This window comes from Hemibagrus wyckioides, linkage group LG17, assembly GCF_019097595.1.
Source record: "Hemibagrus wyckioides isolate EC202008001 linkage group LG17, SWU_Hwy_1.0, whole genome shotgun sequence".
Taxonomy (NCBI): Eukaryota; Metazoa; Chordata; class Actinopteri; order Siluriformes; family Bagridae; genus Hemibagrus; species Hemibagrus wyckioides.
In genome coordinates this window covers 14,280,190-14,292,377 of record NC_080726.1, presented here as the reverse complement: position 1 = coordinate 14,292,377, position 12,188 = coordinate 14,280,190, and the positions used below count along the sequence as shown (strand labels likewise).

The 12,188-nt window shown below is 37.2% G+C and overlaps 1 protein-coding gene across 4 annotated transcripts; it reads left to right on the top strand.

Annotated features, from left to right (window-relative positions):
* The first annotated feature begins 3,399 nt into the window (after window positions 1–3,399).
* Window positions 3,400–11,085, top strand: slc13a5b (solute carrier family 13 member 5b). 4 transcript variants are annotated; one of them, XM_058413080.1, is made up of 12 exons: window positions 3,404–3,573; window positions 4,888–5,016; window positions 5,123–5,259; window positions 5,387–5,598; window positions 5,733–5,910; window positions 6,066–6,188; window positions 6,268–6,480; window positions 6,621–6,727; window positions 6,830–6,921; window positions 7,267–7,428; window positions 9,417–9,554; window positions 9,762–11,085. In XM_058413080.1, exons 1-12 carry the CDS (start codon window positions 3,472–3,474, stop codon window positions 9,885–9,887), a joined length of 1,719 nt encoding a protein of 572 aa, XP_058269063.1. In that variant the 5' UTR covers window positions 3,404–3,471; the 3' UTR covers window positions 9,888–11,085. The 4 variants fall into 4 exon arrangements, with proteins under 4 accessions (XP_058269061.1, XP_058269062.1, XP_058269063.1 ...); XM_058413081.1 differs by having other exon boundaries at window positions 3,406–3,573; window positions 5,736–5,910; XM_058413078.1 differs by having other exon boundaries at window positions 3,400–3,573; window positions 6,621–6,921.
* Window positions 11,086–12,188: the final 1,103 nt, after the last annotated feature.

Sequence of the window (12,188 nt, the reverse complement as noted above, 5' to 3'; positions counted from 1 at the left end):
CTCAAAGCAATGTTGCTAAGGAAAAAACGCTTTGCACTGCTACTTTAGTGGAACATTTCAAACAAGAGCTTTGCAATTAGTCAAAAACTAAGGACTACTGAAATTTTTTAATATAAAGTTGAATTAAAGGAAGTAATTGCTAAAAGGGAAACAGGTGTACTGATGCAGCACTCTACCTGTCTTACTATGTACACAATATTGCCAAAGGTTTTAGGACGTCTGCTTTTACATGCACATGAACTTTAATGACATCCCATTCTTAATCCATAGGGTTTAATATGAAGTTGACCCATCCTTTGTAGCTATAACAGCTTCAACTCTTCTGGGAAGGCTTTCCACAAGGTTTAGGAGTGTGTTTATGGGAATTTTTGACCATTTCTCTAGAAGAGCATCTGTGAGGTCAGGCACTGATGTTGGATGAGAAGGTCTGGCTTGCAGTCTCCGCTCTAATTCATCCCAAAGGTGTTCTATCAGGTTGAGGTCAGGACTCTGTGCAGGACAGTCAAGTTCCTCCACACCAAACTCACTCATCCATGTCTTTATGGACCTTGCTTTGTGCACTGGTGTGCAGTCATGTTGGAACAGGAAGGGGTCATCCCCAAACTCTTCCTACAATGTTGGGAACATGAAATTGTTCCACTGGAACTAAGGGGCCAAGCTGAACCCCTGAAAAACAACACTTGAATTCTATTATTTGAATGGGTGTCCCAAAACATTTGGCAATACAGTGTATGAAAAACCAGGAAATGTTAAAGTAACTTTTTATCTTCTCCTTTAGGAATAGTTTATAATTTAAAATCCTATATGTATTCCATTTTTTGTGTGTAATAGTAGATGATAGGCTCTATATGTAACGTTATAACAATAAATAACTTAAAATATACTAAAATGAACTAGACATACAGTATTTACCAATATGTTATAGTTATATATTATTATTAATTTTTTTTTTGGTAGAGATCAAATATCATAAGTGGTTATCGTCCTACTGAAATATCTACATTACTGATCTTGGGCAACAACGTTTTTCACGTTGAATCATGTTTTTCGCAAAAACTTTAGCAAAAAACCATGCTATTACAGTTTGTTTCCTTTGGTCAACAGCCTATGCACCCAGTTCAGCCCCATGAAAATCCATCACCAGTGTGACTTCCAAGCATTTTACTCTGCCTGCTCCCTCTGTCTGTTTTCACAAGGCTAAAATCTACCTCCATCTTGTGTCATTCTTTTACAAGTGATCTAATACCAGCCATAGACCTGATCTAGCTTTAGTCTTACTGTTGTGTGTCAGCTCTACATTCACTCTGTATGTCAGACCATGTCTGTACCTGTTTCTATAGTCTCTACTTTTCTGCTCACTTGGAATTTACATCTATTTCTGTCCTTGTTCCTGTCTTTGTTTCATATCATACACTGAAGAAAGCCCTGCTCCTGACTCTGGCTCCATTACCAGTCTGACTCCTTATGCCTCCACAGGCTCATATTCTTTCATCCTTGACATGACGGTGCCACCCGGTGTTTCAAAATAGACACTACATCTGTCTTTGGCAAACATTAGTCAAGTAGGTTCCCCTGCTGTTTGCTGTCCTGAGTATCTGTGAATGGAGAATGTAAGACATATTAAAGATAAATATAGATTATTTTGTATTTTTGCATTTTGGGTATACTTTTTACATTTACATTTACAACATTTGGCAGATACCCTTATCCAGAGCAACATACAAAGCTTTAAGTGTTTCAGGAAGAGGTAGGTGTTTGGATCATTTGCAAAGGACGAATTGCATTCAGAGGTATACCTGCCAGTAGAGAGCTGCAGTAGTCCAGTACTGAAATGGCAAAAGACTGAACAAGCACCTGAGCAGCCTGTGTGTATAAAAATAGCCAAATCCTTCTGATGTTGTAGAGAAGAACCTGAAATGAGCATGTCACATTAGCAACATGTGAGCAAAACGGCAGTTGATTGTCCATGGTTACCCCAAGGTTGAGAGCAGAAGTCGAAGGGGAGATCAGAGACTTATGCAGGAATATCGCAAGATCCTGACCTGTGGATGAATCAGCTGGGATGACCAGCAGTTCAGTTTTGCTGGGATTGAGTTTCAGTTGATAAGCCAACATCCATGACAATATGTCTGACAGACATACTGAGATCCGAGCAGAAGCTGTGGTATCTGAGGAAGGGAAGGAGAAGACAAGTTGAGTATCATCAGCATAGCAGAGAACCCATGTGAGGAAATAACTTCAGTGAGTACTGAGGGAGAAAAGGAGAGGACCAAGTACTGAGCCTTGTGGAACAGTAGTGTAGAGTCTGCATGGAGCAGAAGTCAATCTCCTCCATGTTACCTGATATGAGCGACCTTCGAAGGTGGACGCAAGCAATTCCCATGCTTCTCCACAAATTCCAAGACTCCTGAAGGTGGACAAGAGAGTCTTGTGGTTGACCGTGTCAAATGCTGGTGAAAGGTTGCTAAGGATGAGGACAGATGACTGATCTAGCAGCATGTAGTTTCTCAGTGACAGCCAAAAATGTGCTGCTTTGAAGCCAGACTGGTTGGGATTTTGGAGGTTGTTTTGAAAGAGATAGATAGATAGTCGAATGCGTTCAAGAATTTTAGAAAGAAAGGAGAGAAGTGATAATGGTCTGTAGTTGCTGATGTCTAAAGACAAAGAAAAAACAAAAAACTTCCTCAACAGGGTTTTGTATTCTTAGAACTGGAATGAGAATATATATTTTTGACTCTGTATAAATGTCTGCCAAATGGCATAAATGAAATGTAAAGTAATAGAGTTAATAGGCTTTAAGATGTAGAGAACAGCAATATTTTGAGAAGAAAACGCTTCCAAAGATTTTAAAGCCCACAGGACGGACAATGCAAGTGAACAGCCCATAGCAATTATTCCACAAGGGGGTGCTGTAACGTAACTAAAATTTCATTGATACTGTACAAACCAAAGTAAGGCTAAGTCCAAGATCGCACACTGCTCTACTGACAACTGTGTGCTACAGTACACTTGGTGTAGATTACACTGTGATGCAGATCCTGTTGAACAGACAGAGATATTATGTTACATATAGAATAATTATATTACATCTAGAATAATATATATTTATTTAATTTATTTATTTGTTTGCATTTTCTTATTAAAGTAGGCTTATCTCTAGGCTTACAGTCATATAATAGGGGAGTGTTTACTGCGTCAGTGAGTGCCTATTCATTCATTTCTCTCTCTCTCTCTCTCTCTCTCTCTCTCTCTCAATCACTTACTCAATCTCTCTTCCCCACCTTTCTCTGTCTCTCTCTCTCACTCACTTACTCATTCCTCCCCTCTCTCTCACTCACTTACTCAATCTCTCTTTCTCCCCTCTCCCTCTCTCCCTCTCTCTCTCTCTCTCTCTCTCCCCAAGTTTCCAAGTTTTAAAAGTCTGACAGTGTGCTGCTTCTTTACCCCACTTCTCTCTTCATTCATCTGGAGATGTCACGCATCCTCAAATCCATCTGGACCTTAAAGAATGGCATAGTTCTTTTCTTTACACCTCTAATACTGCTTCCACTACCACTGTATGTGGGTACAACGGTACGTCAAATCCACCTTCATTTATATTTATTTATGTATGTTTATATTATTCGTCCTGGCAGTACTGTGTGGCATCTTTTGGGTATCAGTGCCATCCTCTAAGCTAGGCTTTTTATCTGCTGAATGTAGTTCAGCATTAGTTCAGTGTGTTGAGGGCATAGCTCATACTTATTTATTTATTTATTTATTTATTTATTTATTTATTTATTTATTTATGTATTTATTTATTTATTTATTTATTTATTTATTAATAGTAGTAAAAGACCTAGAAATGCTACAGATAACTACATCAAGCTATCATTCTGCTGTTATATTATTTTTATGTGGTTGAAAACTATGAATCATAGCTTACTATATCTTTGTGTAAAAGTTTGCATCACACTGTACAAAGCTCCTTGAAAATAAGAATCCCTCAAAGGTTGTTGAAATGCTCTTTTTGACAGTGTTAAGTGTTATTAGTATTTGAAAATGACTCTTTACAAGTCTACTTGACCTCTGCAACCACAAATTTGTAAACACAAATTTGAATGAATCATCATTATTTTATGGCCACCTCCCTACTGCTGACTATAATGAAATTTTATCAGTCACATGTACATCATGGGTATAGTAAAATTAAAAAAAAGGCAGCTTGTTTTCAAAGTAAAAATGATGTGGAAGAACAAAATGTTAAAAAGAAAGGAGGCCTAGTTTCTGAAACTTGTCTCACCACTCACAAAATTCAATCCTGTGTGTTATATGAGATTCTGGATTTCTAAAGGAGGGCTTCTTAAACCTTTTGCAGCCAGGGTCTTTTAACTGTAACATACATTTCAACGATTCTCTCCAGCACAAATTCTGTTTTATTTCTGAACATAATATGAACCAAATATATTATGTTTTTTTAAAATTATTTTTTATAGGTTTACTGACTTGGTTAAAGAGGTTTGGATTAAACCCATTCAATTCAAGCATCCAATCAAACATGCTAATAACTTTAAGAACTCAGTTAAAAAAATATAATAATGTACATTTGTGTATGCTTGTGTGGACTGAGATTTAAAACTTCAAAATAAAACTTCAGGGGACCCTGGAGATCCTAAGACTTCTCTGTGAGAGGAAGCTGTGAAACAAGGAGTAAACTCTTACATGACTCAGTTACCAATACTTAAAACAACTATGTTAGCTAAGCTAAGATTTCTCTTTCATTAAGATCGGTATTTTTGTAGTAAGAACTCTTAAGGGTTCTAGATTTAGAACTAATTTCAAACTTGAACTTTTAATTCTAGTTACCAGAACTACTTGATAGTTGTCTGATGATCATGTGCATTCCAGGAGGCCAGCTGTGCTTATGTGATCTCACTGATGGCAGTGTACTGGTGTACAGAAGCTCTCCCACTGGCTGTGACTTCCCTGCTGCCTGCTCTCCTCTTTCCTCTGTTCGGCATCATGAAGTCAAAACAGGTGTCTCCATGTTTTAGGCTCCATTTTTTAGGCTCTGATCTAAACTTTCTACCATATTTTCCTTTTCCAGTGAATTATGGGTGTTTATTTTCCTGTCATTCTCTAGGTATGCATTCAGTATCTAAAGGACACTAATATGTTGTTCGTGAGTGGCCTAATGGTGGCCGTAGCTGTTGAGCACTGGAACCTACACAAACGCATTGCTCTTCGTGTGCTGCTCCTCGTAGGAGTGCGTCCAGCACTGTAGGTGACCACTAATTACACTATAACAATTGTAGTGTTTCTTCCTCACGGACTTCTTAAGAAGCTGCCAACTTTTATTTGAAGTTTCTTTCTTTCTTTCTCTTTGTTTTTCTGTGTTTGAACACAGGCTAATGCTAGGGTTCATGGGTATTACAGCCTTCCTCTCCATGTGGATCAGTAACACTGCCACCACGGCGATGATGGTCCCCATAGTGCAGGCAGTCCTGGAACAACTGAACAACCAGGAAATTGAAACAGTCCCGCTGAACTCCAGCATGGAGCCAAACCAGGCACCAGACACACAAAACAATGAGTTGGCTAAACAAAAAGATGGGCAAGGTCAGATATGTGACCGTTGTTATATATTTTATAGAAGATAGGAATCATACAGCGCATTTCTCCATTTTCAGCTCCAACTAATAGAAATCAAATGTGTTATATGTTATTGCTTGTTGTGATTATTTTCTTCCCAGCAGTGGTGTTAAGTGGTCTGAACATGTCAAGTGAGGCTACCAGGCATATAGAAGCAGCAGAGAGAAAACAGATATGTAAAGGCATGACATTGTGTGTGTGCTATGCTGCCAGCATCGGGGGAACAGCCACGCTGACAGGCACAGGCCCTAATCTTGTACTCAAGGGACAAATGAATCAGTGGGTGTTACATTTAATTTCTAATGATAACCTCAAATTTTAAACAATTTGATAGCCTTCCTTTTCCTTTCTTATTTTACAATTCTGTTATTCGCTCCTTCCTTTCTTTTTTATTGTATTATCCTACTCAGTGATGTCTCTTCCTTCTCCCTTAGACTGTTTCCACAGAATGGTGACGTCATCAATTTTGCATCCTGGTTCGGCTTTGCGTTTCCAAACATGATCCTGATGCTAGCTTTAGCCTGGCTGTGGCTGCAGTTTCTTTTCATGGGGTTCAAGTAAGTGTTGTAAAAAAAAAAGTTTATCCAGTACAACCTGAGTCCCACTGTCTGTTTCTTCTCATCCTCCTTTCACTAGCTTCAGGAAGACATGGGGCTGCAAGGCAGTGAAGACAGAGAAAGAGATTGCGGCGTATAATGTAATCAGAGAGCAGCACCGGCTCCTGGGACCCATGACATACGGAGAGTTCAGTGTGTTGGCTCTTTTTATTCTTCTTGTGATCCTGTGGTTCACCAGGGATCCCGGATTTGTGGCTGGCTGGGCCACACACACGTTCAACTCAGAAGCTGAGTATGGGTTACATTTTGCTTGCAAAGCTTTCATTTACTTTGTTGAATTTTCACTAAATCATAAATGTGGCTTTTGTATATGACAGGAATTAAACAGGGTACTGAATATAGAATAATTTCTCAATGTTACTAAAACATCAGGTATGTGACGGATGCCACGGTGGCAGTTCTCATCGCTGTGCTTCTTTTCATTCTGCCCTCAACACCACCAACCCTTTGTTGTTGGCCACCTGCTAGTCCTGGTCCAGGTGGGAGACACCTTACTACACCGAAAATGATGAATTATAAAGTGTTGTGCATGTCACTCACTCATAGTTTTGGCTGTTTGTCTCTGGGTATCCCCATGCCAGCTCTGCTTACATGGAAGGTAGCTCAGAGGAAAATGCCCTGGAACATAGTTCTGCTCCTTGGGGGAGGATTTGCACTGGCCAAAGGGAGTGAGGTAATATTTAACCATATACCATTTTCTCCTCCTTCCTTAATGTGTACCTTTGCATTCTGCTTTCTATTGAAGGACTCCATATAGTACATTAAAGAGCTTTTTAGTTTGTTTCCCTGGAAGAAGCCTTAACGGTTATTTGTAGAATAAAATTTGTAGGTTTTCCTTTTAGAACCATTTCCAAATAGAATTGATGTAGCTTGAACGGTTAAAAAATGTAGATCAAATATAGGTGTTTTATTTGTTCAAAAAAGGATGTATTATTAAGGGGTGCGCAAAAATTCTGAATAATTTGCTCTCATACTGTAAGATACCATGATTTCAATCTGTAAATATATTTTGCATCAGGAATCAGGTTTGTCCAGATGGATGGGGAATCAGTTAACACCTCTGCATAGTATTCCTCCTTGGGCCATTGCCGTTGTCCTCTGTCTTGTGATATCCACTTTCACTGAATGCACCAGCAATGTGGCCACAGCTACCCTCTTCCTACCGGTTCTGGCTTCTATGGTAAGGACAAAATGAAATAAAGTCAGGATAAAACACACCCTATGCTGCAGTTTACTGTAGTTGTAGTAGTAGCAGCAGCAGCAGAAGCAGTAGTAGTAGTAGTAGTGAGTGTACACTCTATTTGGGTGAGTGCCAGTGAAGACAAGCATTAAAGCACTACCCTGGCCCAGATCCACAACACCCTATTGTCCATTCATTTTTCACTGAATTATTTCAGTCCCTTTTAGAGGCCCCATTCACCAGACAGCCAAGTTCTCAAGCAGCCCAATTCAGCTGCCTAACCGTGCTCACAGGCAACCAAATTGTCCTTCTGCCCTCTAAACTGCACTACGCTGCTTTCCTTTAGTTAACTTACAAAGCTCTACAATGAGACTTGGCTGCAAATGGACCGAGCAGGAGAGACATTCAAGGCACATAAACAAACAAAGGGACAGAGAGCAGAAAAATGACAAAAAAAGTAAAATGACAGTTAATGAGGAACAAGTGTTTTTGCAGTATTTACATATATTATTTCTGTGTGCATACTGATTTTGCTCTACATAAACTTTTGCTTGAGTGCTTGAGAAGAGATTCATTTTTTCTTTAAATCACTATAGACAGTTCAGTGTTGATATTTATCCCAAGTACATTTACTTGAATTAAAAAAAAAGTTACACATCCATATGCGAATGATGCTTCATCTAATGAAATAATGTAAATATGGTTTAAAGTGCTATTAGATTTAAAATATCCATTTACATTGGTATTAGATTTAAAATATTCATTTTACTGCAAAGATGCTATTGAGACATGAAGATGATATCAAGACTTCAAGATATGTATGTTGAAATGTTCTTTCCTTATTTCTTTATTGTTTATTCAATATAATAACAAGTATTGTTATAAAACATATCATACTTAAACACAAATCCAACAATAATCAAGATTTTGGAAATGTTTCCCTGTAATATTCTGCTAAATAAGGACTGGAATATAGATGTGCTAAATGTCATTAATGTAGGTAATCTAGAGAGAGAGATTCTCACAGAAAAATTATATAGATTCACACAGAAAAGTAATATTTTGGTAAAACACAGTTTAATAAAGTATACTGATGTCATGGTATATTAGAATGACCCAAGAATGATAAAAAAAAAGTTATTAAGAATATATAAAAGCCTATTTTGCAACTATTCTGTAACATAACTCTTGTTCACATTTTATTTAATTTAATTTCTTTTGTAATTGTTTTTCATTTATTTATTTATTTAAAAAAATTTTTTTGACTATATCTGTCCTTACGGCTCTACCTCGAACTGTACTGCAACTCTGTGCAATTGATTTAACTCTCTCTGCAAGTCATACTGTGTATGGATATGTATGTGACAAATAAAATTTGAATGTGATATACCTAGAGGGAGAGAGAGAGAGAGAGAGAGAGAGAGAGAAAGAAATATATAGATATAGATAGATAGATAGATAGATAGATAGATAGATACATACATACATACATACATACATAATACATCTTCTGATGTCAAGATGTGTTATAATTAATCACTAAAAATAACTGATGACTAAAGTTGTTGTTCCTACTTGAAGTGTCTTGCCCTAATTAAGGTCATTCCTGTTTAATCATGTTTAAGCATATCGTCTTACCTGTGACAGTCATACTCATTTCGCAAGCACATACAGAAAACCTCAACCTCCTTCATTCTTTTACACCCAAAAAAGATCTAAGCCATGTCTCAAAAGCTTAAATTACTATGCGTCAGGTGTTATGTTATGGTTTGCTCCTCAAGTGCAATAGTTCTAAGGAGCGGCTGCTTTTTTGCAGACATGAGTCAGTCTTGAATGTATCATCCTGAAGAATCCCAGCTTAATTACACACACTAAATAATGGCTCATGGCACAGAAAACTGCCACTTAAATTAGAGATCAAAATGAGAGAATTAGAGTAAAGGGCTAACTGAATATGGTGCATTTACTGTTTCATTTTTGCTTTTTAGTCACACTCCATTGGAATGAACCCCTTGTATGTCATGGTGCCCTGCACACTCAGTGCTTCTTTTGCCTTCATGTTACCCGTGGCAACACCCCCCAATGCGATTGTATTCTCCTATGGCTACCTCAAGGTTTCGGACATGGTGAGGCCTCTCTCTTCCGCTCATGAAAGCTATAAGTACTCTGATTGGATAGTAATTTGACTCTTCATTAGTAAAATCTATTCATACAGATACAGTACAGAATAACCAGAACTCTCAACTATTACTAGGTCACATAAGCTCTATAGTCATGGTGTTGGGTTTATTCTGGTTTTCATCTAATCATTTGGTGGTTTTCATCCATTCAAGGCAAAGGCCGGCATAATGATGAACATTATAGGGATCTTCTGCATCACACTGGCCATCAACACCTGGGGAAAGGCAATGTTCCATTTGGACTCTTTCCCTACATGGGCCAACAACACAGGCTTGTGAAAGCCATGACAGACGCAAGTGAAGAGACCAAGCAAACTGTTCTCCCCAAATACCATTACACAAATCATGCACCATGACAGAGCCCAAACGTGGGTTTTTCATCCTCCATCTGTAATGGGCTAGCAATGTATTTTGTTTTGTTATGGTTTTCTACATCGCCTATTATTAACACAAATGGCCTGATTCACTATATGCCTTTAGGCATGTTTTCATCTTCATTAGAAATCAAAGTCCAAGTCATTGATGCCAAGGTTTGAATGGTGTTTCCATAACTATAATGCGTATTTAAGGTAACTATGGATTACATTTGAGAAGAAAACAGTCATTAAATTTCAGTCTATCTGTCACCAGGGAAGTGCAATTATAATTATGAGTCTTGTGTTTACTAAGTTTTTTTAGACTAAGATTCATTTGCCAGCATATGCTGTGTATAAGCACATGTTTGTTGCTTCTGGTTTTAATATTATTAGGTATTATTAGTCATATTTATTGATACAAAAACATAGCTTATATTTAGTACAGTTCAATTTGATATTTTATTGTTCACATTGTTATAAAGGATTTATTGCTTCGAACATAGTTACAAATCCCAATGAGGACACTTTTTCTTGCCAGTTTGAATGAACCCAGTGCTCATCTTTGCCATCAGCATATTTTTCTAAGCAGCCTAACTAAAGCAGCCTAAATACTGACACCATGGCTTACGACATTCCAGCAGTATACGTGTTTGTTTTCCAAAACACTGTGCTATTTTTATGTGCTGTATAATATTGTATACTGTTTTGTATCAGACAAATAAAGTCTGTAGGGTATTTATTTTGTATAGTAGACCCTACCAAGGTCTCAGCTTGGGAGAATGTGACCTGTGTCAACAGGGTTAGTATGTTTGTTAAAAGAAAAGAAAAGAAAAGAAAAGAAAAGAAAAGAAAAGAAAAGAAAAAATGAAATTGAAATTTGATTTTAAGTTTTGTAAATTTTTGTCAAGTTTGAGTTTATCTATCAAAACCTTGTGTTTAATCACAAAAAAACAAACATATTGAGTCTTAAAAGAAAAGAATCACTTAATAAATAAAATCTATAGCAATAAAATCTAGTTTATTGACTGGCACTTTAAAGTGATGCAGTAAGTTAGGGTATATAAAAGAAAAATGGATTTCCATTTCTGTAGCAAGATCTTGAATAAAAACAGACAATAACATTTCTCATGTATTTTCTTTCTAATTCCTGACATTTTACTTGAGATTTTCTCATTTCTTCCATTTTATATTTTACCAACATGTGTTGGTAACAACTCACAAAAAATAACACATTTTATTTTTAAATGTTTGTAACTACAGTTACAATGAGATGGATAAAGACAAATTGTCATTATATTATCATATTTTAGTGAATTAAAACAGGCATCTTAACCAGGCATAGAAAGTGTAGAATTATGTGCTATGATCTCTAACATGAAAGTAGAACCCAGACTACATTGAGATGCTGCTACACATCCAACCACTTGTTAACTGCTTATTCGTTAAGCTTTATGTAACTTTGTGGTGCAGAACTTCAGCCAAGTGACTTTTTACGCTTTTCATTACATCAAAGGGATCTTAATGTAACTCAAATTTAACGTTTGGTCAAGCTCACACAGCCATTATGGCACAGGACAAAAGTGACTAAAGCAAAACAGTGGCCAAGAACATCAACAATGTGGAAAGTACACTGTGAGCTATAAATACAGCTTACCAATTTACAGTATTTAATGTGGAGCCAGTCATGCACTTTCATTAAATTTGTATTTTTATTTAACTGTGGTCCAGCCTTTAATATAGAGACGAGGTATGCTGGAAGTACACATTACAGTGGATGTTTTTTCACAAATATTTTCACAGGCGGGATTTTAAAAAGAGCAGGACAAAACAATAATCAGGAATGTTAGGTAAGCAAAGGGTCTACAAACAAACAGGTAAAGGCAAAAGCTTGGCAAAACACAGTAAAAAACATATATACAATTGTCATGGCATAAAAAGCTCAGAAATGTTACTGCTTAAAGTTTTGATTGAGAGCGTTTCAAAGATCAGGCCTTTTGAAGGCTTGTGTGTGTTGGTGAACAGGTCAAAATGCCAGAGAATTAGTTGATGATCATGGGATATTTTTCAATGGAGACAATAGAGACAGCAACACTGTAAAAAGATATACCTTATTTACCTCAGGTATTTGGTGATGATCAGTTTTGTGCTGAGGGAGAAATTCTCAAGGCAGTTTCATTCCTGGTGTTTCAAATCCTGCATCCTACCATTCCAACATCTGGAATCC

Excerpts from the sequence above, each read along its gene's own strand:
- slc13a5b (XM_058413078.1), top strand. The coding sequence starts at position 3,472 with ATGTCACGCATCCTCAAATCCATCTGGACCTTAAAGAATGGCATAGTT. Across the intron at positions 5,599-5,732 it reads TAAACAAAAAGATGGGCAAG|CAGTGGTGTTAAGTGGTCTG; the intron begins GTCAGATATGTG and ends TTTTCTTCCCAG. Across the intron at positions 6,481-6,620 it reads ACGTTCAACTCAGAAGCTGA|GTATGTGACGGATGCCACGG; the intron begins GTATGGGTTACA and ends CTAAAACATCAG.